Genomic DNA, 25,535 nt, shown 5'->3' with positions numbered 1-25,535 from the left:
ATGTACAGAGACTGTACAATAATTTCTACTCTTCAAGTTCATGAATCAAAATGAAGTTTCAACACCATGCAGCGTCAGGATCCCGTATGCAGTCAAGTTTTCTTGTTTCCTGTTTTTATTTTGGGTCACATGCTCAAAGGGAGACTTCTGCTTGATTTCTCTTTAATAAGTGAGTTTACATCTTAATTTTACATATCGTGTCACATGCAGATGCCCAAGAAGCCACATTGGTGAAGGGGTTAGTGAGACACACATATAGTTTCAGCCAGCAGCCAGTAGGGTGTAGTTTCAGCCAGCAGCTTTTCTCTTAGTTTGATCAAAAATCATTTGAACACAAACTGCTTCATCTGTCTGAACTGATTCATTTTATTTTGCAGAGAGAAAATGGAAATGAATGAGAATATATATGTAAATACAGAAGTTCCTGAAGACAACAGGTCTGATTCAGACAGTGAGGATTCATATGAAAACATGAAGGATGAACTACAGACTCAGAGGACCAGAAACAAGAAAACTGAGATCTCAGGTCAGTACATTCACATGCTCTCTCTCTCTCTCTCTCTCGCTCTGTCTGTCTCTTATTTATGTCTTTGAAACAAAAAAGTAAGATACAGTGAGAAACATTTAGATAATGTGTCCATGATTTACTTCAGTCTTTAATTTCAGTCTTACAGAGTGTAACAATGTAAAAAGAAATATCCACAGCTGACTTTTGTTACGAGAGGACAGAGAGACACAAAGGCCAGGGTGCATAAAGTTGCCATATTGTCAATTTTCACAATATTTCAGGACAGCGAGATGAAGGCCAGGGTGGTAGAGGCACATCCTTAATATCCATCGTGTATGAAGTTATTAAATTGCCCTATTGTTAGTTTTCACCTCAGTCAAAATTAGCCCTCTGAAATGTACCCAACTGTGCAATGAGAACACACACACACACACACACACACACACACACACACACACACACACACACACACACACACACACACACACACACACTAGGGGGTTGTGGTACACACATGCCCAGAGCGGTGCAATGTCCTAGCCCAGTGCCTGGGTAGCAGTTGGGATTAAGTGCCTTGCTCAAGGGCACTTCAGAATTTAACCCATGACCTTCTGGTCACAAGATTGGTTCCTTTAGCACCGTGTCCAAACAGACGGTGATGCTGGCAACACAGGACAGAGTCCAAGGTTCACAATGAACTGAATAATATACTCAAGTCAGTTAAGGAGCAGATCAGAGCTGTAGCAGCAACAGATTTCAGCAGCACATCTGGGTCACAATGCACAGCACTGGAGGCTTGAACCTGGGAGCTTAAATGTGAGTGAGTGACAGGATGTAAATGAGGCACAGGTGAGGACACTGATGATGGCAGGACTAGTGGGTGGGAGATTGAGAACAGGGGAGTGGTGTGATATGTGTGGGTGGGTATGTATATGTCTGAGTGGGCGTCTCTCCTGTGCTTGGGGACCGGCCCTTTTCTGGGACCAGATCCTTTTTAAGGATCATGATTTTAGTGTAGTGCCCCTTTGCCTACATTACATGGCAAGATCTCTAAAACAGGTAACTCAACTAAATAATTATGGGGCACCCTGAGTTCTTATCAGTTGTGGTGATAAAACAGTAGTAGTTTTAATCGGATTGGTTATGAGTGCTATTACCTTGTAAATGTCTTGTAATACTCTCAATCTTTTAAATACGTAATAGGATAACAATGGAATAAGGAGTTGTAAATAAAATGTCTTTACTTTTTATCTAAAAATATATTTCAATGAAATTACAATGGATTTTAAATAAAACAAAATGAAACGTTCAACACTTCAGCTCTATACCAGTAAGCATCCTAACCCTATACTGCATCTATGACCCCCTTTGATGCTTTACAGCCCAATGGCTGCATTTCTGAGCGAATGGTACTAGTACACTTCAACACTAGATATCTCAAGTTGTACATATAGGAAAATGATTCATTCAGGGCTCAAACTGAAGAAGACAGTTAGGCCAACATATTGATTCATCTCTAGGCTTATATTTCCATAATTGTGGTTTTATTTGAGAGCTTATATTACAGAAGAACATGGCCAAAAAAACTTGAACTTGAGCTTGAAATTGACCAGTATATATTCACATAGTTATTCCAATCTGTCTATAAATTTGCAATATAATTCGCTATGGTCTTTTCTAATATCACTAATATCTAAGCATTGCAAAGTTATTCCACTTTGTCCAAGGTATGTCCAGTCCAACATTCCAAAGTCCAAGTATGCTAAGTATGAGACACACCCGGTACACACCCATAGCCAACCAAGCTAACATGCTAACAAATTCCATACATGAAACCGAGGAGCTATTTTAAACAACAACGAAGCACATATTACAGAAAGACCAGAAAATTACAATGAATAAATTTCATGTCTAATTAGGAACGGTACGTTATGCTAAGCTTACGCGGCCAACTCCGGTAGCATCCGACACGATACCGAGTACTCCAGCACTCAAAAGCTCCAATACTGGCGAAAATTCCGAAAATTGCTCATATATTCCATAAAAAGTAATCCTTTTATTTTCTGTGATGTTCAAAAGTATCCACAATCAGAATAAAAACGAACAAAATAATCCACGACTGCTTCAGTTTCGCCGAACAGTGTGTTCTGGGGAGCTTAGCTTAGGTTAGCAAAGGTTAGCTTATGTTGCTATAATGAACCGGGATTTTTCGAAGCGTCGTTTAAAATAAATCATCCACCAATCATGGCAAATGAGGGCTGGTTAGCTTCAGAAGGAAGTAAACTATTGGTTAGAACAGCTTTCAATCACTTCTAAGGCGCCAGATTGTCTCAGTAGGCTGATTGGTGAGCCCACTTCCCCCTCCCCTTCGCACCTTGCCGGTGAGAGGTTGTAGAACCTGTCATTCAAAGTCACTACCCCCCCTTCAGACCAATAAAAACCACTCAAATCAAAGCAGGATCCCTGCAGCTTTATAATAAGAGGTCATCCAGGAAGTGGATTATGCGAAATTTTGCAGTGAGGTGAGCAAGCTTTTTAAGGTATTTAACCACAACGGATCTACGATGTTAAGGTCTTAAATTAAAGCCTTATTAGTAAACGATTTTTAGGTGACAAAACGTTAAGACATCTCACATCATAAATATGTTTTATAAATGGATATGTCGGGAGACCCCCTCGCGGGGTGCACTTTTGTGGTCAACTTCAAAGCCGGATATCTCGCGATCGGCTGCATGTAGACGTCTAAAACTCGGTAGGCATGTAGATGGGATAGGAAATTTTGAATGTATCGCTTTTGTTCGAAGATTCATTAATGTTTAATATGTTTTATATATGTTTAATATGTGCTTCTGCATAATAGGGTCCTTAATGAACTGAAACCATCCCATGTATGGAAATGAACCCAAAATATAGCACAGGGCTACATTAGGATCACTTCCATTTCACTGTTGCATTAATCGTTCACCAAAATATTATTACATATGCATTGTTATTATTATTACTACGCATTAAAGCTATAACTGGTTAATTGTTGGGAAGTTATTAGCTGTACATCTGCAGACTCTGGCTTTATTCATCCTCCAACAAGATCACACAGCAGAGATATTTCAGCTGTAGTATGTCCTGGATCTCTGCTGAAATAAGAGCTGAAATGGAAACATAACTTTTCAAACCATCAGAGAGTAATGAGAGACAGACAGAGAGAGAAAGAGAGAGAGAAAATTGATGGTGTAAGTATAGGTACGGTACCCGCTGTACGCATATCTGTCTATTGTTCTGTGTATAGTTGATATGTTACCATTCCCTCTTGTTAGCTGTCCTGTTTGTCTGCACCTTCTCCTTGTTATGTTAGGATATTTGTGTATGTCATTGTCGTGGTGTATTTGTATTTGCAGCTGTGTTTGTCTCATGTCAGTAAATGTTCATCGTTTGCACCTCTCTCAGCTTCCCCTCCCCTGCTCACCGTGACAGATGGTAATTATTTCAGACGCGGAGTTTTGACGCTAAGCGAACCAAAGTGCCAGTCCATGTAAAAAAAAGAAACAAACTGGCGGAAAAATAATCAACTGTCACGTTGAGGACCCCGGCCCCTCCCTTTTGGGCGTGTGTCAATGTTGTCCACGTCCTTTGTCTGCGTCAGTGGATATCCGTGGTTAGGGTTTTGTCGTGTGATTAATAAGTCTCACCTGTGAATCGTCTCGTGATCACGTGGGGCTAATGTGGTTTGTCTATTTAATGTGCGCTCGCGCAGTGTCCTGTGCTCGTCGTTGTCTAAGTCTACACGTTGTGAGTGTATGCTGAGTGTTCTACGTGCGCTATTGCGCTATATCTGTGTTTTTCGTGCGCGTTAAGCGCTAAAATAAAAGTGACATTCTGTCAAGCCAGAGGGATCCGTGTCTCATCCTTCGCTACGACCCCACCGTCACATCAACACAATAAACGGGAGAAGAACCAAAACACTCGTGGAAAATATTCAATGTGAAAAATGGGAGAAAACTGAAATACTCACGGAAATAATTAAACTCGAAAAACGGGCAAATTATTCAACACAAAAAAGGGGAAAAAACAAACTAAGGACGCCAGGGAATAAGCTGGCTCTCTCATGAAAGCAACAAAAGGAAAATTACCCAACCCACCTAATAACCTGGATAGAGAAAAAATAAAGAAAAAAACTTGAGAGAAGCCAGAGAGAGTGGCACAGGAGTGGAATCACTTGAACAGACAGAAAAATATAGACATCTCCCAACGCAGCACGAGACCAAGGAGACCAGGCTGAAGGTTGGCAGCAATGATGACATACAACTCAGCAGTGAGACATTGCCTCTGTCTTCCTTAAGAAGCAAGGAAGACAGGCGCAGGTCATCACTGCTGATTGCGCTGTGGTCTGGCTTGTGGGCTCCCCCCGGTGGTGACAGAAGCCCTGACACACACTGTGGTCTAAACTAGTATAGTGTTATATTAGTCCCACACATATACACACTGTTTGTGGTCTGAGATCCATGTGAAGCATTGACTACTCCTCCCAGTTCAACATATGAAACATTGCAATGTATTTACTTAATTCTTAAAAATATGATGTATCTTCAGAAACCAACAGTCCAGGGAGCAGACGCTACAGACTGACTGCAGTGTGTCTGGGGCTGCTGTGTGTTCTCCTGCTGACTGTCATCATAGTGATGTGGGTCAAGTTACAGACCAGATACAACAGCCTGAATGCAGAGAGAGACCGGCTACAGACCAGATACAACAGCCTGACTGCAGAGAGAGACCAGCTACAGACCACATACAACAGCCTGACTGCAGAGAGAGACCAGCTACAGACCACATACAACAGCCTGAATGCAGAAAGAGACCAGCTACAGAGCAGTTACAATAGTGTGATATTAGAGAGAGACCAACAACAGACCAAATACAACAGCCTGACTGCAGAGAAAGACCAGCTACAGAACAGTTACAATAGTGTGATATCAGAGAGAAACCGGCTACAGACTAGATACAACAGCCTGACTTCAGAGAGAGACCAGCTACAGACTATACACAGCAACCTGACTGCAGGGAGAGACCAGCTACAGATTAGATACAACAGCCTGACTGCAGAGAGAGACCAGCTACAGACTAGACACAGCAACCTGACTGCAGGGAGAGACCAGCTACAGAACAGTTACAATAGTGTGATATTAGAGAGAGACAAGCTACAGACCAGATACAGCAACCTGATGACAGAGAAAGACCTACTACAGAATAATTACAATAGTCTAACTGCAGAGAGAGATCAGCTACAGAATAGATACAATAGTGTGATATTAGAGAGAAACCAACAACAGACCAGATACAACAACCTGACTGCAGAGAGAGACCAGCTACAAACTAGATACAACAGCCTGACTGCAGAGAGAGACCAGCTACAGACTAGACACAGCAACCTGATTGCAGGGAGAGACCAGCTACAGACTAGATACAACAGCCTGACTGCAGAGAGACAAGCTACAGACTAGATACAACAGCCTGACTGCAGAGAGAGACCAGCTACAGACTAGATACAACAGCCTGACTGCAGAGAGAGACGAGCTACAGACTAGATACAACAGCCTGACTGCAGAGAGAGACCAACTACAGACTAGATACAACAGCCTGACTGCAGAGAGAGACCAGCTACAAAAAGAGAGAGAAGAACTGCAAAAAAAGTTTTTTGAAATGGGTAAGTGATCATTTGCATACTATTACAGTCTTATGCACTCAAGAAAATGATATTATATATTATATCCTGTATATGTACACATAGAGACATCAGTGTGTCAAAGTTGATTATCATCAACATGCTGAGACATTTTCTAAATCATTTGGGCACCATTGGAGGTGCAACAGGCTAGTAGTGTGAAAATTATATTGTATTATGCTGTTTGTAATGTTAGCAAGTACCTTTTGCTTTTGTCCTTTGCTTTTCTGTCCATGTAATTCAAAAATGAAATGATTCCTGTATATGTACATATAGAGACATCAGTGTGTCATCAACAACATGATGAGACATTTAGTGAATAAGCCATTAATGAGTTTAAAATTGGTGTGTGAGAGCAAGTGAAATCTTAAACTGTGCTAATTAGAAGTATTCTATTATCAAGGTAGGAAATGCTACTCTTGCGCAGTGGTTCTTAACTTCAGTTCTACATTTTCATAGTCACAACCCCACCGCACCTGATCAAACTTATCAGGAAATTTATAGTGCTTTTTGAACAAGATCAGGGTCAAGAAATAATAAAAAATTTGTAGATAAGTGTGAGGACTGAGGTTGAGAGCCACTGAACCAAGGGATATACTATAGTTTTAACTGGAATTATTCAATATGAATTATTTGAAATGAATCCGTTAATAATGAATTACTAGTTGTTCGTGGAGATCATGGTGTTGAAAATGTGGATATAGCGAGGTGTATGTTTGTGTCACGGTACGACGGGCCCCCTACTGGTCGCCCCATCTACAGCGGCAGCTTGTTCTGTGGGTGTGGTGTTGTGTTCGTCCCTCAGGTGGGTGGAGCCCGCGATCCGTCTCACCTGAGGGTCGTTTGTTTGTCTATATATGTCTTGTCTTTGTACCAGTTGACCGCTGGTTATTATATCCTTAATTCAGATCAGTTCACGGGTTTTGGTTTGCACACTTTTCATATTAAACCATCCTTTTTCCCTGAGACTTGGCGTGATCGCTTCCTTTTTGTTTCGCTCACCCTGCCCGTCACACTTTTAATGTTTCTTTTTTATTCTGTAAAGTTGCATGTATGTATAAAAGGTGCTATACAAATAAAGATTATTATTATTATTATTATTTGGAGACCATTACCAATAGGAAGTTCTCAAGGAAATTGTCTAAAGCTGGTAGTGTCGATATACTTTAGTTTGATTTAGTTGATTTACTAAAAACTGTCACCAAGCTTCTTCTTTTTATTCTGTCCAAGTAATTCAACACACTTATGTCAGAGGTGAGGCTCTGTGCTGCTCTTCCTGTGTGTTGACATACAGAGACACCAGTGTGGCAATGTGATTATCATGAACATGTTTAGAGACGTGTCAAATTGTTTTGTCACCACTGCAAGATCGAAAGACTGGAAATTTCTACACGTCCTTTCAATTTCCATGAATGCATGAATTATATAATAATGCTTATTTATGTTATATAGTGCTGTCCCAGCACCATAAACAAGACTAAGATTTTTTTCCATAATGCAGTATAGAACCTGGGTCTTTGTTAAAAAAGTGTTCTGAGAAATAGATTTCCATATCAGGATGGAGATACTTCAGCTCCAGTATCTACTACATATCTACTGGAAAGAAGAGCTGGATTGAGAGTAGACAGGACTGCAGAGAGAGAGAAGCAGACATGGTGATCATAAACAGCAGAGAGGAACAGGTGAGGGCGGAGCAGATTAACATTTGAGGGTGGAGCAGAGGGACAGGTGGGTAGGGGGAGACTGTTTTTTACATTAAATCATACCATTTTACCACAATGACAGGAATTCATCAGTAAAACTCTCAGCAGTGAGTGTGCTTGGATTGGCTTGACTGATAGTGAGAGAGAGGGAACTTGGAAATGGGTGGATGGTAAAGCACTGGCCACTGGGTAAGAGACCATAGAACTGAAGTCTGATCATGATGGAGTTAATGACTCTTGCTCTTTACCTGTAGAAACACAGGTGTCCCTCTGATTCTCTGTTTCAGATTCTGGGATCGTGTGGAACCAAACAGTTATGCAGGAGATGAGGACTGTGTTAATACTAGCTAGGGGGCTAATGTAAAGACCTGGGCTGATTATCTTTGTATTGACCATTTTGTTTGGATTTGTGAGAAAAACATTTTTTTAATGAACCTGTCTCTGCAGTTAAGAACAGGATTAAAAACTTTTAGTGAGTCTTTTGGTGTGAATCTGGTATATGAGAGAATTTTGAAGTTGAAGCCAGGAGATTAAATTTGGCTTTGTCTTTTCACACATTCACACACGATATTCATGAAAATCATGCATAACTCCTCCAAATTTAACTGTTATCAATACACTGCGACTCACACACTGTACATTCCCATAATAACAAAATAGTTCTTTATATTTCACAATTCTGCTTAGCACAATATATCACACCAGTTGTGGTCCTTACACAAGTGTTCATGAACATTTGTTTAAAGTTCAATGAAACATCTCCATAGCTGATTCCTTTTTAATTTATTTAATTGCACTACACACTTATCACTTCCAAAACCCACAAACTGGGTCCACAGGGCTGAAGAGACTCTTCTTATCAGATTCACCAGGGCGTTGGTATGAGGTACTATGGCTTCCACCAGGCTTCTACATCCAATCCATGTAAACTCTGCATTGGAGTCCCCCAAGGCTCAGCCATAGGCCCTCTTCTATTCTCTTTGTATATTCATTCCCTTGGTGACAGTTATTGCTTTTCATGATTTCTCGCGTCATTGCTATTCTGATGACACTTAGCTAATTCTTTCCTTTCCACATTCTGACACGCAGGTCTCTGGACGTATTTCCGCATGCTTGGTGGATATTCATGGATAATCACTCACCACTTGAAGCTCAACCCTAGCAAAAAATTCCAGCAATCCCAAACCCACACAACTACCAAGAGTTTTGCCCTTTTATGCGAAGTTTAAGGGATATAGTTTGGGTTTCCTAGAAGCTAGGGGTGGGCGATATGGGAAAAAAATACTATCACGATTTTTTTCATAAAATCACAATTTCGATTTTTTATCACAATCTTCCATCCAAAAAAAAACAAAAAAAATAATGGGGCTACAAAGCTTCTTTTTAAGCAGATTTAAATGAATGATATTGCAATTTTCCATGTGCAAACATTGTAAACAAAAAATGTAAACAACACATGTGACACTGTCACGTAGGGCTACGCCCCCCTCTCCTAGCTGTCACTCCGGTTTCCCTGTTCCTTGTGTCTGTTGTTCCCTGCTCCTTGAACCCGCCTTGTTGTGTGTTTCTATGGTTTCCCCACGTCTGCCACGCCCATGTCGTTATTGTCTTCACCTGTTTCCATAGTTGCCAGGTTTGCGGTTTTCACGCCAAATTGGACTTGTTTGAAAATCCTGCCGCGGGTAAAAATTCTGGGGTCGCGGGGTGCGGTTGGGCCACCACGGGGGTTACAAGTCAAGACAAAGAATCGATCGCGATATAATACTTAATTTGTCTCCATTTTAAACACTTTGGGCTAGTTTATGCTGCTGAAGGGCGGGTTTTACACTGACTTTGTGCGGGATATGGGACCTGGCAACCCTGCCTGTTTCTAGTCTAGTTCAATGCATTTATTGTCCCCGTGTCTCCCATGTCGGTATCGGTTATTTTGTGCTACTTACCTGTTTATTCTATTGCCTCGTTCGTGCTCTAGTGGATTTAACTCTTTCTGTTTCGTCTTCATCGTAAGTACGTTCAGCCTAGTCTTTGTTTCCCCTGCCTTTTGTTCTTTGTGCCACCATGCCCGTTTATATTTCATGTTCGTGCCTTGTTTTGTTCTTTGTGCCACCATGCCCGTTTATATTTCATGTTCGGACTGCCTACCCATTATGACCCCTGCCCGGTATTACAACACTACCTTTGGAGTTCCATTCAATAAATCTCGCTCTCCTCAGCTTTTGTGTCCGCCTCCCTGCTCTGTGTCACGCAGTTCCTTACACTGTTAAAGTGCACTATTGCACTAAATATTTCCCAGCACTTTAAACTTAAAAGTTAAATATTTATACATATAGTCGAAATGATTCGATATAATTCGCTTTTTTATTCACATTATTTAATGGTGGTTTATTTTCAAAACGCCCAATCTTAACGTCTTCACGTTCTCTCACGTTTCGTCCTGGAATTACAAGAGGCTCGTATTTGTTAACGTAAAGAGAACTGATCAGTCAGACAGATATTTATTGTGAAACGAAGTAGTTACAATTTCAAGCATTTTCAAGTAGGCTACTTAGCCTAAATTCCAGCACTTTTCAAACCTGAAACACAAAGCAACATTAAAATTCGTCAAGTAAATGTTCCTTCCCGTTTTTGAGGGGTGTTTCTTTATACTACCACATATTGTTCGCGCGAGGTGTGGCGGAGTCGCGCGCTATGGTCACTTGTGAGACGGCTGCCCGCATTGTTTCACTTTCGGCATATTACTTGGGATGTCTACATCTCAAGTGATTGAATAAATTTGTTGTACTGGCATCCGACGTTTTCACGTGTTCTTTGCACACTTTACATATCGCTGTAGTTTGGTCTTGGTCAGTGGAAGAAAATCCGAATCAATTTCAGATTATAGAGGTGGATTTCCTCTTCTTTACCAGCTCCTCGGTTTGGCTTTCAGCCATCGTTGTCCACTTTTAGTTTTTACAAACACAACATGGACGCGTGGAAGACGCACAGTTCGCTGTGATTGGTCAGTCCTACGTCTGACGCATCGGTGGGAACAAGCATAAAAAAGTAATTGCGCTGATTGGCAAAGGCGATCTATACGATTTCTCTAATTTGGTAGATCGCCTGCGATTCTCCACTCGTTATCGCCATTCACGATTTTATATCGTCATATCGTGCACCCCTACTAGAAGCTTGAGTTTGATTGTGGGGTTTGAGCTGCATGCGAGCAGTCAGTAGGGTGACAAGAGTGTGATGCATTCGATACTGTCGGAATAGTTTAATTTGTTTGTTCGCCTATGTAATTTTTACAAGAGCAAGCAGATTGTGAGTGACACCGCAGAGGAACCGATGTCCCTGGGCCGGGGTGTCTCGGAGGAGGAAATGGAGACGTCGAGGGGTGAAGCGCCTAACAAAACCTATACAACAGAAAACGTTCAGCTTAACACATAGATTTGCAAACTCTACCTTAATTATTTGTATGTGGTTGTCCTCACGTTATCTATCATTGATTTGGGCTAGAGCGACTAGTTTATCAGGTGACCAGTCGGCTAAAAACGCTTAGTAGTTTGATGCTGTATGAGACATTTTACAGCACAAGAAAATGATTTCACGTTGGGCTTAGAGGGCAAACGGTACAATTTTACTTGATGTGTATGTTACCTGGCTGGTGGGGCACGGGAGAAGAAGACTGGGCTGTTTGTGATTAGACATGTACACATTTGCATATCTGCTTCAGCAGAAGACACTGCTGACCATCTGAACATGTGATGGTTCAGACCTGTTCTACACTGCTATTAGTTATTCTGTTTAGTGACGGCATACTTTGTAAAAATGAAACTGTTTTCAGCATATCTGTAAATATATATCCATCGTTCTCTGTAGAGGCACCAGTGAAGTACGTGGTCTATGGCAGCACAGACCACTTACAGAACAAGAGAGAGAGCAAGAGATTTACTATTTAAATTAGCAGACATGCAAACATACAAAGCATTTAAGCAACAAATAACATTACTGTTTTCAAGGGTTTATACAGAAAACGCCCCTGTGACTTCCTGCTGTCAGTGGCATAAAGTTGAATTCACACCCACAGGAGAGTGTTGTGTACTCACACGCTATTCATAACAAGTACAACTGTACAACTGGAGATTGTGATGGATATTTATCAAAATTCAGACAGAAGAGCAGATTCAGACAGTGATAATGAATATGAAGACATTTATGCAAATGCAGAAAATGTAGAAACTTGCAAGATCAGAAGTGGAAAGGAGCCCGTCCAAAACAAATATGTTCATCGTGTGAACACTGAGAAAGTTCATATAGCAGATCCTCAGTACAGAGGTAAGAGAATATTTTGTTGGGATTTTCCACTGACCAATTACTGCACTAATAATAACTGATCAAGACCTTTCAAAATATGCTGGGGAGTTCATCCAAGGAAATAGTTTTGATTGTAATTGCCTGTGAAGTTCACTCAATTACAATCACACTACATGGCAACTGCTAAATTACTAGCACATAGTAATGAAATGTCTATAGACACTGACAGTAGAATGGGCCGTAGTGAAAACCTCAGTGTCTTTATGACGTATTCATACTACAAACTGAGAGACTGAAGCACCATCATCTCATGTACAAAGTAGACCACTATACTACCGCTGAACACAACATTAGCACAAGGACTCTGGATTTGGGGTTTCATGGTAGGGAGTAAAATTTTGACTAAATACTTTTTCAGCAATTGAGGATTAAGGGCTTTTGCTCGGGGACCCAACAGTGATGGCGATTGACCTGGTAACCTTCTGAACTAGTATAGTGTTATATTAGGTTCTGTAGGTCCCACACATATACACACTGTTTGTGGTCTGAACTAGTATAGTGTTATATTAGGTTCTGTAGGTCCCACACATACACACACTGTTTAGTTGCGTCCGAAATCGCGTACTTAAGCAGTACGTACTAGATTTCGGTGCAGTACGTTCTTCCCAACCGTCAAAGCAGTAGGGGAGAGTGGGGTGAGTTGTGCCAGTTTTTACTTAAAGTGACTTTAAAGTGAGACTATGACAGTAATGCTTCCAACTAAAATATGTACATATATTTCAGGATGTGGGGCATCCCTGGAATCAGTCACTTTGGATGTGAAATATAGTATTCACGAAATACAGCTTTTTGAAAAAAAGTGGTCTCGTGGCACAACTTGCCCCCAGTGCGGGGTAAGTTGTGCCATTGGAGAGAATACATTGGGGTAAATTGTGCCATTGATTACTGAAGTAAAATAATATATTTTGATCTCAAGAACTGGAATGCTATATAAAAGCTAGACAAGTTCAATACAAAATTACTAATTTAAGGTTTATTTAAAGTTACTTTACAACATCAAAGGCTAATTTTCTACAAGCCTATTGTGCCACATGAACACACAAAAGATAAATTTTCTTAAACAAGGCCTAACACTTCAGAACAAAGTTCAGTTCAAAATGAAACAAAAACAGTAGCAAATATTACGTTTTTTTAGCATAATTAGCATATATCTTAATTTTTCCCTTATTGATCCATTGCAGTTTACATTTACATTTGCATAAGTTGAAGCTATACGCTTTAAATAAGTCCAGTTCTTTTATATCCTATTTCTTTTCCATCTATCTTTTTCTTCTCCATGTTTTACTTTAATGACATCCTGCATATGCTCATCTCCCTCGCCACCTGACCAATAGACTTCCCTTCTCCACCTCTTCACTACTCTGTCCATGTCTTCTAGAGGAGTGGAAGCCCTGCATGTCTTCCTCTTATAACTCCGTGGCATGATGGTCTATTTCTATTTTGGGTCTAAAATTAAGAATGTCACATAGTTTAAGTGATTAAATATAAGAATACAATGTACAACTACAAAAAAAACAATATGTTTAAAATATTCACAAGTGGGTGTGAGTTGTGCCACTGGCACAACTTACCCCAGGCCCTATGGCACAAATCACCCCAACCCCACCATTTGGGAAAAAATTGATCATCCAGTAGTTTTGGGCTAACATCATGCTAGCTGCATAGACTCATAGTGTAGCTTACCAAAGTACTAAAACATGTGTAAAATGTTTTCATACTTCTCTATAACTGTTTGGACACAACAATCAAAAATCCTTGATCATAGGAATTTTACTTTGAAAGGCAAAAAACAGTTTTTTGAACTTAAAAGTGCTTTCCTCTCATGCAATGAGGCTCTCTTCTTTGCAGGATGAGTAAAATGAATGTTTTTTCAAAAATTAATGGTCACATAACCAATTTCTTCTCTGGTTCCCTAGAAACAGGGGGTGGCACAACTTCCCCCCTGGCACAAATCACCCCACTCTCCCCTACGTTATTTAAGTACGCGATTGGTCAGTATGCATCCAACCTCGGACATACTACGTCCGCCATCTTACCTATGTCACATGACCTATGACGTTACGCTACTAAAATAAAAGACCGCAAAGTTAATTAAAAGCCCCATTTGACAGTTTTCTACTTTATGGTCTGTTCGTGATTTACATTCGATTTGCTTCGTTTACATTTGCTTCATTTACATTTTCATTTTCTTCATTTACATTTCATTTTACATTTACCTCATCAAGACAGTTCTTGCGATGGTATTCTCTGCAAGACGGCGTCGAGTAGTAGCTCGGAGAAGATTCCTCAGGAATTTGATTATTTACCTCAGGAGAAATGTAAGTACCGCTATCGTCTTTAGCAATCGTAGCCGGCACTTACTACATACATATTTGTGCTATATTACTGATTGGACAGCACAAATCAATGACAGATCAATGACGTCTTAAAACTAAGATGATTAAAAATACAGCTTCGACATATACTTTTACAGCAGAGGTCACTGACAGGCGGACCGCGGTCCGGATCCGGACCCGAACGCAGTCCTGTCCGGACCCAATCTCATTCCTGATTAACTCTGCAAGTTTCTATTTCCGTGGTCCGCAACCAACGGACTTCGGTCCAGATACGGACCCAGAATAATTTTGACGGGAGAATTAATTTTAAACCGGAGCATTTATTTCAGTGCTATTGAAAAAACACTCCGTCACGAGTGTTACATTCGCCACCTGCCCCCCCCCCCCCCCCCCCCCCGTCAACAACTTACGTTCATCGCCGCCGCGATTAGCCCTGTTCTAGAGTTAGTGGAGCTTCGGGCGTAGTGGTAAATTCTCTCTTGTGACGAGCAAATATTTGGTTTGAATACCGCGGAGCAAAAAACATTATTTGTGCTCATTATGAAATAAAGTATAGCCACACCACTTTCACAAAAATATTTATTCAATTAATTTTTTTTACAGTAAATAAAAAACCAAATTCTAAGTGGATCAAATAAATAAAGTATTATTATATTAATAATTAATTAAACTATGTGCATTGATTTACAGGATGGGAGCCTGACGTATTGTCACCTCAATACAGCTGTGCCCGTCTTGCAGCTGTATTTCGGTGGTGGAGACCTCAGGGCAGATTTCAGACTCTCCCGTGAGACCATCACCTCACTCAGTAATGCACTGAGGCAGGAGACTGATCATGGGTGGAGCAGGGACATCGAGCCGTTGGTGTTCCTTTACTGGCTGGCACACGCAGCATCCTATCGTGTGGTCTCCCGAGCGTTCGCCATCCCAAGATCTTCTGTGTGTGACATCGTGCACAGAATGAGCAAAGCAGTATGTGGAATTTTGAAGAGGGTCATTATGTTACCTGCTGGTGATGAACTGGAGGTGGTAGGAGCAGGATTTGCCCAGTTGGCTGGATCGGCATCTTTCAAAGTGGCAGTTGGTGCCATCGACGGGTGCCACATCCGAATAAAACCCCCATCTGCCAGTGCACAGTGCTACCTGAACAGGAAGCTTTTTTATTCCGTGCAGCTTCAAGCAATCTGTGACCATCAGGGAAAGTTTATTGACATTTTTGTTGGTTACCCTGGGTCTGTACACGACGCACGGGTGCTGAAGAACAGCTCTATATATAAAGAGGGCCTATACCCACCTAGAGGAAGGTGCATCCTTGGGGATGGGGGTTATCCGTGCATCAGCGCACCAATCCAGCTCCTGACCCCTTATCAAGAGCCTGTGCAGAACCCTGTACAGGCTCGTTTCAACAGCAGACTCTCTCGGGCCAGGAACATAATTGAAAGAACATTTGGAATGCTGAAGACCCGCTGGCGCTCCATTTTCTTTAAAGCCCTTGAGGTGAGCCCTGTCTTTGCACCAGAGGTTGTGGCATGCTGCGCTGTGCTCCACAACCTCTGCATTGCTCACGGCGACATCATAGACCCAGATATTCCAGAGGCTGATGACGCTGACCCACCAGAGCCTGTCGGCACAGAACAAACATCAGGGGAAGATGCACGAGAGATTCTGGCTGCAGCTGTCTCAGCACCACAACATCGTGTTTTAGCTCTGCACGAGCATGATTATATTTAGAAATGTTTTTCAAATTGTGTATTTCTCCATTTTTCTTACTGATGCCAAATTAAAATCATTCCAAATTGTACTCAGACTTGTTGGGTGTAAATGATGTATTAACTTTAGGTTATGAATATCATTTAGCATTAAAGTTTAAACAGAAAGCTTGCTCCATCAATACATTCAAAAGATCTATGACATGAGAATTTCTACTCTGTGTGGCTACTGATCAGAAGACTAAAACTTGTTTAATTAATGAAGTTGTTTGGGACAAAAAGATCTAGTCACACACATCATTTATGCATAAGCTTGAAAACTATGCCCTACCTATAGTATATGCCTTGGGTATATACTATATACTACTATAAGACTTGGGTAAGCATGCGCACGCACACAAAAAATCTAAACATATTTAAATTAAATCTACAACCTAACTATTTCTAGTTGCAAATGTATTACTGTCATCATTCTCACAATATATAATAACACCAAAAGACTTGAAAGCTGATATACAACTATTTATTTTTTTGCCAAAATCTCCAATACATTTAAAAATCTTTCCTCTCTCTCTCTTGCCTCCCTATCCCTCCTTTCCTCTCTTATTCTAGCTTCTGCATCTCTCTTCTCCTCTCGTGCTATTCTTTCCCTCTCGCTTCTTTCCTCTCTCTCTTCAGCCTCTCTCCATCTTCTTTCCTCCCTCTCCTCAGCCTCTCTCTGTCTTCTCTCGTCTCTTTCCTCAGCCTCTGTCTCCCTCTCATTTTCCCTCTCTTCCAACTCCCTCAAATATTCCATTAAATTCCCCTGCCTCTTCTTGGCAAGGGGTTCCTTTACAGAGGGCAGTGACTCAACAGCAGCACCCTGGCCAGATGAGGCAATAAGGGTGGGTGGACTTATTGATGGCCTCCCACCTATTGCCTCATCCATGGCAGCATACCATTTCCAGGATGCTGCTGTTGCTACACCACCCTCTGTACTCACCCCAGTGGGGGGCACTTCAGTTCCTACAAAATTAATAAAAACACGGAAGAGGGGACGGGGGACAACACCTTGTATTATAACTAAACCTTCACTGAATTTTTTTAATCTGATCAGGAAGAGACTTACTTTATATTTTTGCTTTAGGTTCTCCCACTTTTTTTTAACATAAAGTGGAGAGATTGCCTTTGGCAGCTGTTTCTCCAAGACGAAGGCTCTGCAAGATAATAGACATAACTGTTAACTACAGTAAAATGCATACACTGTCTTTTAAAACTGTTAATACTGTTAATACATCTCTATTACATAAAGCCTTTTGTAGTTAATAGTGTACATGAACTGTAATGCAGATGTATTAATTTAACCTAAGTTACTTACTCAAAACCTCGTACAGCTGCATTCCTTTTACCGGTGAAGAGGGCCGCATTGGCCACCCTCCACCGGATAAGGTCCCTGGTGTCTTCATCGGTCCCTGCAATAATAAACTTTAGCTTTAAAATTGATGGTTACTGTATCAGTGTAGCAAAGTTACAAAAATCAATAATCACAAAGCTAGATATATTTTAATAGTATAGAATATGGTAAGAATAGGTTAGCCTTTCAATAGTATTACTAAATAGGTGAGGTGAATGCATGAACATCGTTATATCAGTATGACAAACAACCATGGTTTAAAATAAAAGAAAATAAACATAAAGGAATTCGACCTGCAAATCAGATTAAGTTAGTCATGTCTTAAAATCATTGCGAGCAAAATGGTCTAAAATTGACGGATGTGCTTCAGATTTGTTGCGAGTTAATCGGTACAATTAGTATTAGCTTGACGGGTCAACTAGCGAGCTAACAACAGGCATGAAAATGTACGATCTGGTAAATGTAGTGGTAAATGTACGATCTGGTAAATGTAGTGGGAAATGTACGATCTGGTAAACGTTCGCTCTTCTGCCGTGTCCCCGGTGTAGATAGCACTCGGTCCTGCGCCACAACACGAATGAAGAACGTTCATATTTGGCCTCTATGATGATGTATCCGGGCAGAAATTGCCGATTTCGGAAGTGCTGTTTACTTATTAAGTCAATATGATTTTATATAAAAATATCTCCCCCACCCCAAAAAAACTCATCGGATCTACACGATTCACGTAGGTCACCCTTTTCAACTTCAAAACGGCGAATGTCGCCGAAAGGTGACAGATTTTCATGCCTGTAACAGTATTACATCAGCTTGGACTCGCTGATGGTCATAAACACAAAAAAAATACAGAAATCCACAGCTCTATTCGGATATGCGCATATGCATATAAATCTAACAAAACCGACATTAATACCGCACATTTTTCGCGTTATCTGATATATGAGTTAATCGGTATTAGCTTGACGGGTTAAATAGTGAGCTAACAAGATTACCTCAGCTTGGACTCGCTAACTACGTTAATAAAAAAATGTAAAAACGATATATATGTAATCTAACAAATTGTATTTTTCATTCTCAGTGACACTACTTGTAACGGCACTTGGGTTGCAATTGGTTTGCACATCATCATATTTTTTTTAATGTTTTATTTTATGTTTGTATCTACTTACACTTGTAAATTGCTGGCTCGCCGCTTTCCGCCATTTTATTTTTCTAACTTCGAATTCCTCCGCTGCTCCAGTTGAATCATGGGATAGGACAGTTGCTCCAGTTGAATCATGGGATAGGACAGTGTGCTGCAATCACATACTTAAAAATGGCTGCCGATGTAGTACGTCATCCGGGTACGTTTCGCGTACTGGTTTAATGCATACTGTGGTTTCGGACGTACTAGGTTGCTCGCGTACTGCTTCTCGCGTACTATATAGTAGTGTAGTACTCGGTTTCGGACGGGCCGTTTGTGGTCTGAACTAGTATAGTGTTATATTAGGTTCTGTAGGTCCCACACATATACACACGGATTGTTGTCTGAGATCCATGAGAAGTCTTGACTACTCCTCCCAGTTCAACATATGAAAGATTGCAATGTATTTACTTAATTCTTAAAAATATGATGTCTCTTCAGAAACCAACAGTCCAGGGAGCAGATGTTCCAGACTGACTGCAGTGTGTCTGGGGCTGCTGTGTGTTCTCCTGCTGACTGTCATCATAGTGATGTGGGTAAAGTTACAGACCAGATACAACAGCCTGACTGCAGAGAGAGACCAGCTACAGACTAGATCCAACAGCCTGACTGCAGAGAGAGACCAGCTACAGACTAGATCCAACAGCCTGACTGCAGAGAGAGACCAGCTACAGACTAGACACAACAACCTGACTGCAGAGAGAGACCAGCTACAGACTAGATACAACATCCTGACTGCAGAGAGAGACCAGCTACAAAAAGAGAGAGAACTGCAAAAAAAGTTTTTTGAAATGGGTAAGTGATCATTTGCATACTATTACAGTCTTATGCACGTAAGAAAATGATATTATATATTATATCCTGTATATGTACACATAGACATCAGTGTGTCAAAGTTGATTATCATCAACATGCTGATACATTTTCTAAATCAATTAGGCACCACTGCAGTGTTAATTTTGCCAGCAATTTTTGATTTATTTTTAGTCTTAGTCTTCTGACTAAAATGTCATTTAGTTTTAGTCATAATTTAGTCATTGGATTGTTTTTAGTCTTAGTATAGTTTTAGTCGACTCATTATCATTAGAATTTAGTCGACTAATTATCAAAAGAATTTAGTTGACTAAAATAGAAATGGTGTAATAGTCATTATATACACTTGCACAAAATGAAACATGTATTAATCAGTTACAGAATATTATTTTTTGTATGTGCAATATATACAAAACAAATTTCCAAACAACTTTATTGACCTGGGGGGTATTCCACAAAGCGGGTTTAACAAACTCTAAACTCAAACCGGAACTCAAAGTTGACTAACTTCGCCGTGTCATAGTCAGAGTTTTCGGTTCCACAAAAGTTGATCACAGTTAGTTTAGTTGATTCTGAGAAGATTAAACCCAGCTGAAGCGCGTTCACGTTTCCTGTTAAAAGGCATTCTCAATGGTGTGTCGAAAAACTGATTAACCATGGACGCTAATGATGAAAAAAATAGATCCGTTTATTTTACACCGCTTGAGCAAGAAATATTAATGTCTGCATATGCAGAAAATGAATATATATTTAATCAGAAAAAATACTACAGCAGCCTCCAACCAACGAGAATTGCATGTCAAAAAAATTGCCAGCAGACTTAATGCGTGAGTGAAAATAATATTTTTATATTTAGCAGAAGGGCGCGATTATTTTATTATATTCTCCACATTTATAATGTTGTATTGAGTTTTTTTTTTTTTTTTTATTGAACACTTACTAATTCCAGGTCTATCCCGAGTGGTGTGAAATGCACATGGCATCAGATAAAAATGAAGTTTAAGAATGTAGTACAAAGTGTACACAATAACACATCCTAGATCTGAATGAATGAAATGTTCTCATTGAATACTTTGTTCTGTACAAAGTTGAATGTGCTGACAACAAAATCACACAAAAATCATCAATGGAAACCAAATTTATTAACCAATGGAGGCCTGGATTTGGAGCCACACACAAAATTAAAGTGGAAAAACACATTACAGGCTGATCCAACTTTGATGTAATGTCCTTAAAACAAGTCAAAATGAGGCTCAGTATTGTGTGTGGGCTCTACGTGCCTGTATGACCTCCCTACAACGCCTGGGCATGCTCCTGATGAGGTGGCGGATGGTCTCCTGAGGGATCTCCTCCCAGACCTGGACTAAAGCCACATGAGGTTGTCCTGCATTAGGAGGAACCCAGGGCCAACCGTACCAGCATATGGTCTCACAAGGGGTCTGAGGATCTCATCTCGGTACCTAATGGCAGTCAGGCTACCTCTGGTGAGCACATGGAGGGCCTCCAAAGAAATGCCACCCCACACCATTACTGACCCACTGCCAAACCGGTCATGCTGAAGGATGTTGCAGGCAGCAGATCGCTCTCCACGGCGTCTCCAGACTCTGTCACGTCTGTCACGTGCTCAGTGTGAACCTGCTTTCATCTGTGAAGAGCACAAGGCGCCAGTGGCGAATTTGCCAATCCTGGTGTTCTCTGGCAAATGCCAAGCGTCCTGCACAGTGTTGGGCTGTGAGCACAACCCCCATCTGTGGACGTTGGGCCCTCATACCATCCTCATGGAGTCGGTTTCTAACCGTTTGTGCAGACACATGCACATTTGTGGCCTGCTGGAGGTCATTTTGCAGGGCTCTGGCAGTGCTCCTCCTGTTCCTTCTTGCACAAAGGCAGAGGTAGCGGTCCTGCTGCTGGGTTGTTGCCCTCCTACGGCCTCCTCCACGTCTCCTGGTGTACTGGCCTGTCTCCTGGTAGCGACTCCAGCCTCTGGACACTACGCTGACAGACACAGCAAACCTTCTTGCCACAGCTCGCATTGATGTGCCATCCTGGATGAGCTGCACTACCTGAGCCACTTGTGTGGGTTGTAGAGTCCGTCTCATGCTACCACGAGTGTGAAAGGACCACCAACATTCAAAATTGACCAAAACATCAACCAGAAAGCATAGGTACTGAGAAGTGGTCTGTGGTCCCCACCTTTATGGGGGGGTCTTGCTAATTGCCTCTCATTTCTACCTGTTGTCTATTCCATTTGCACAACAGCAGGTTAAATTGATTCACAATCAGTGTTGCTTCCTAACTGAACAGGCTGGTTTCACAGAAGTGTGGTTGACTTGGAGTTATATTGTGTTGTTTAAGTGTTCCCTTTATTTTTTTGAGCAGTGTATATTTATTTACAGGAAAAATGAAATAATGAAACATAACAGTGAATTTGACTGTAATGTATATTAAAAAAGGTTACAGGGTAGATGGTGGGGTGGGTGGTGGTAGTGCATTATTTAATGTGGAAAGCAGTGATTGCAGATGGAGTCTCTGAAAACTCTACCATCTCTGTTGTTACCCACATGCATGTAAGGTTTCTCATCTGTGGGCATGTCCGAGTTGGTAGGCTGTCGCTCTCCCTGGATGGTTACAATGTTGTGTAATACCACATATGCCATTATTATGTGGCACACCTTCTCAGGGGTAACTCTGAGCCCCTTCAGACACTGGAATCTGGCCTGGATTTCAATTCTTGCCCTGGTTTTGCTGTGGGCCTGATTGTATTGGGACTGTGGTCCAGGTGCAGGATCTGAATAGGGAGTCATGAGGTATAGGGCAAGCAGGGATACCCTCTGTCTACATGAAGGAGGCCGTCATAGTGTCCTATAATCGCACAAGGGTTTGCAATGATTTAACTATTACACTGCATGTGAACAACTAGCAAAACTACCACAAGCTACCCTGTTTAAATTTGTTGTACAGTGTGTAATCATGCATGGAACCTGGCCATCTGGCTTCAACATTTGTGATGAGGTGGGAAGCATCACACATGATCTTGATGGGGAGAACGGTCAGTTACAATAGCTATGTTATTTTTGTTACCATTAAGGATAAGTACATTATTAATTAAGGGTTATAAAGGTTAGTACCTGTACATTAATACTATGGATGGATTTTCTGTTTATGTAATGACCTTCATGTTTTAATGGTGCTGTAATAGGTAGCATATGTGGGTTCCATCAATCACTCTAGGAAATCCTTAAAATGTAAATGGAATGAAGTTCGTTATAGGCTATATTGCTTCTCCTTTGCTTATATTGCTTCTCCTTTGCTTAATGAAAATGATAGTATGCATCTATTCGGGGTTTTATAAGGTGTTCCCAACGAAGAGCTCGGCGAATAAACTGAGCTTCAATATCCACATGATCTTCGAGGAAAGGACACGTCATGATGACGTGTTGGTAAACTCTGGTTTAGGTACAAGTTAACCAGGTTAGCAGCAGGTTAGCTTCAGAGCATAAGTTGCTCTAGTAACTGACTCAGGTTCTCTCTAAGCTCCATTTCTGGCCATCTTCCACTGCAGCTGCAGTGAATGCAGTTGTATGTATTACAGCTCCAACACCCACTGTGGCAACGGTGGCATCCTACACACCACCTGCAGCATCCTCCCCATTACACCATGTGTGGTGCCTGATCCTTCATCCTCCCCATCACACCATGTGTGGTGTCTTCATCCTCCCCGTCACACCATGTGTGGTGTCTGATCCTTCATCCTCCCCATCACACCATGTGTGGTGTCTGATCCCTCATCCTCCCCATCACACCGTGTGGTGTCTGATCCTTCATCCTCCCCATTACACCATGTGTGGTGTCTTCATCCTCCCCGTCACACCATGTGTGGTGTCTTCATCCTCCCCGTCACACCATGTGTGGTGTCTTCATCCTCCCCATCACACCATGTGTGGTGTCTGATCCTTCATCCTCCCATCACACCATGTGTGGTGTCTGATCCTTCATCCCCCCATTACACTATGTGTGGTGTCTGATCCTTCATCCTCCCATCACACCATGTGTGGTGTCTGATCCTTCATCCCCCCATCACACCATGTGTGGTGCCTGAACCTTCATCCTCCCAATCACACCATGTGTGGTGTCTTCATCCTCCCATCACACCATGTGTGGTGTCTGATCCTTCATCCCCCCATCACACCATGTGTGGTGCCTGAACCTTCATCCTCCCAATCACACCATGTGTGGTGTCTGATCCTTCATCCTCCCCATCACACCATGTGTGGTGCCTGAACCTTCATCCTCCCAATCACACCATGTGTGGTGTCTGATCCTTCATCCCCCCATCACACCATGTGTGGTGCCTGAACCTTCATCCTCCCAATCACACCATGTGTGGTGTCTGATCCTTCATCCCCCCATCACACCATGTGTGGTGCCTGAACCTTCATCCTCCCAATCACACCATGTGTGGTGTCTGATCCTTCATCCCCCCATCACACCATGTGTGGTGCCTGAACCTTCATCCTCCCATCACACCATGTGTGGTGTCTGATCCTTCATCCCCCCATCACACCATGTGTGGTGCCTGAACCTTCATCCTCCCAATCACACCATGTGTGGTGTCTGATCCTTCATCCCCCCATCACACCATGTGTGGTGCCTGAACCTTCATCCTCCCAATCACACCATGTGTGGTGTCTGATCCTTCATCCCCCCATCACACCATGTGTGGTGCCTGAACCTTCATCCTCCCAATCACACCATGTGTGGTGTCTGATCCTTCATCCTCCCCATTACACCATGTGTGGTGTCTTCATCCTCCCCGTCACACCATGTGTGGTGTCTTCATCCTCCCCATCACACCATGTGTGGTGTCTGATCCTTCATCCCCCCATTACACCATGTGTGGTGTCTGATCCTTCATCCTCCCATCACACCATGTGTGGTGTCTGATCCTTCATCCCCCCATCACACCATGTGTGGTGCCTGAACCTTCATCCTCCCCATCACACCATGTGTGGTGTCTTCATCCTCCCATCACACCATGTGTGGTGTCTGATCCTTCATCCCCCCATCACACCATGTGTGGTGCCTGAACCTTCATCCTCCCAATCACACCATGTGTGGTGTCTTCATCCTCCCATCACACCATGTGTGGTGTCTTCATCCTCCCATCACACCATGTGTGGTGTCTTAATCCTCCCATCACACCATGTGTGGTGTCTGAACCTTCATCCTCCCATCACACCATGTGTGGTGTCTTCATCCTCCCATCACACCATGTGTGGTGCCTGAACCTTCATCCTCCCAATCACACCATGTGTGGTGTCTTCATCCTCCCATCACACCATGTGTGGTGTCTGATCCTTCATCCCCCCATCACACCATGTGTGGTGCCTGAACCTTCATCCTCCCCATCACACCATGTGTGGTGTCTTCATCCTCCCATCACACCATGTGTGGTGTCTGATCCTTCATCCCCCCATCACACCATGTGTGGTGCCTGAACCTTCATCCTCCCAATCACACCATGTGTGGTGTCTTCATCCTCCCATCACACCATGTGTGGTGTCTTCATCCTCCCATCACACCATGTGTGGTGTCTTAATCCTCCCATCACACCATGTGTGGTGTCTGAACCTTCATCCTCCCATCACACCATGTGTGGTGTCTTCATCCTCCCATCACACCATGTGTGGTGTCTTCATCCTTCCCATCACACCATGTGTGGTGCCTGATCCTTCATCCTCCCATCACACCATGTGTGGTGCCTGATCCTTCATCCTCCCATCACACCATGTGTGGTGTCTGAACCTTCATCCTCCCATCA

General features: G+C 42.1%; 2 protein-coding genes and 1 long non-coding RNA gene across 4 annotated transcripts in view; 2 read left to right on the top strand and 1 right to left on the bottom strand.

The window, feature by feature from the left end:
- The first annotated feature begins 307 nt into the window (after positions 1-307).
- On the top strand, positions 308-8,278 carry LOC143524769 (uncharacterized). The gene is made up of 6 exons (XM_077018288.1): positions 308-526; positions 5,096-5,615; positions 5,986-6,206; positions 7,782-7,906; positions 8,010-8,116; positions 8,215-8,278. Exons 1-6 carry the CDS (start codon positions 385-387, stop codon positions 8,276-8,278), a joined length of 1,179 nt encoding a protein of 392 aa, XP_076874403.1. The 5' UTR covers positions 308-384.
- Positions 8,279-12,031: 3,753 nt separating this feature from the next.
- LOC143524785 (uncharacterized) overlaps positions 12,032-25,535 on the top strand; it is a 32,801-nt gene continuing 19,297 nt past the window's right edge. For both annotated transcript variants that reach the window (XM_077018290.1, XM_077018289.1), the window contains exons 1-2: positions 12,032-12,241; positions 19,343-19,696. In XM_077018290.1, the coding sequence (XP_076874405.1) occupies positions 12,055-12,241; positions 19,343-19,696 (541 nt within the window). In that variant the 5' untranslated portion in view covers positions 12,032-12,054. The remainder of the gene's footprint in view (positions 12,242-19,342; positions 19,697-25,535) is intronic.
- Positions 17,491-19,183, bottom strand: LOC143525004 (uncharacterized). Its single transcript, XR_013133544.1, has 4 exons — positions 19,109-19,183; positions 18,888-19,013; positions 17,683-17,776; positions 17,491-17,521 (listed from the first exon to the last, which is right to left on the bottom strand). It is a non-coding gene; the product is annotated as an uncharacterized LOC143525004 (long non-coding RNA).

The sequence above is a fragment of the Brachyhypopomus gauderio genome, chromosome 1 (genome assembly GCF_052324685.1).
Source record: "Brachyhypopomus gauderio isolate BG-103 chromosome 1, BGAUD_0.2, whole genome shotgun sequence".
Taxonomy (NCBI): domain Eukaryota; kingdom Metazoa; phylum Chordata; class Actinopteri; order Gymnotiformes; family Hypopomidae; genus Brachyhypopomus; species Brachyhypopomus gauderio.
Note: the sequence above shows the minus strand (reverse complement) of the source record. Positions and strands in the feature narration are given on the sequence as shown.

What these genes read in the sequence shown, in the direction of transcription:
- LOC143524769 (XM_077018288.1), top strand. Translation starts at nt 385, where the DNA reads ATGGAAATGAATGAGAATATATATGTAAATACAGAAGTTCCTGAAGAC. An exon ending in CTGACTGCAGAGAGAGACCA is followed by an intron (nt 5,616 to 5,985) that starts GCTACAGACTAG and finishes CTGACTGCAGAG; the next exon opens with AGACAAGCTACAGACTAGAT. An exon ending in AAAAAAGTTTTTTGAAATGG is followed by an intron (nt 6,207 to 7,781) that starts GTAAGTGATCAT and finishes TTTCCATATCAG; the next exon opens with GATGGAGATACTTCAGCTCC.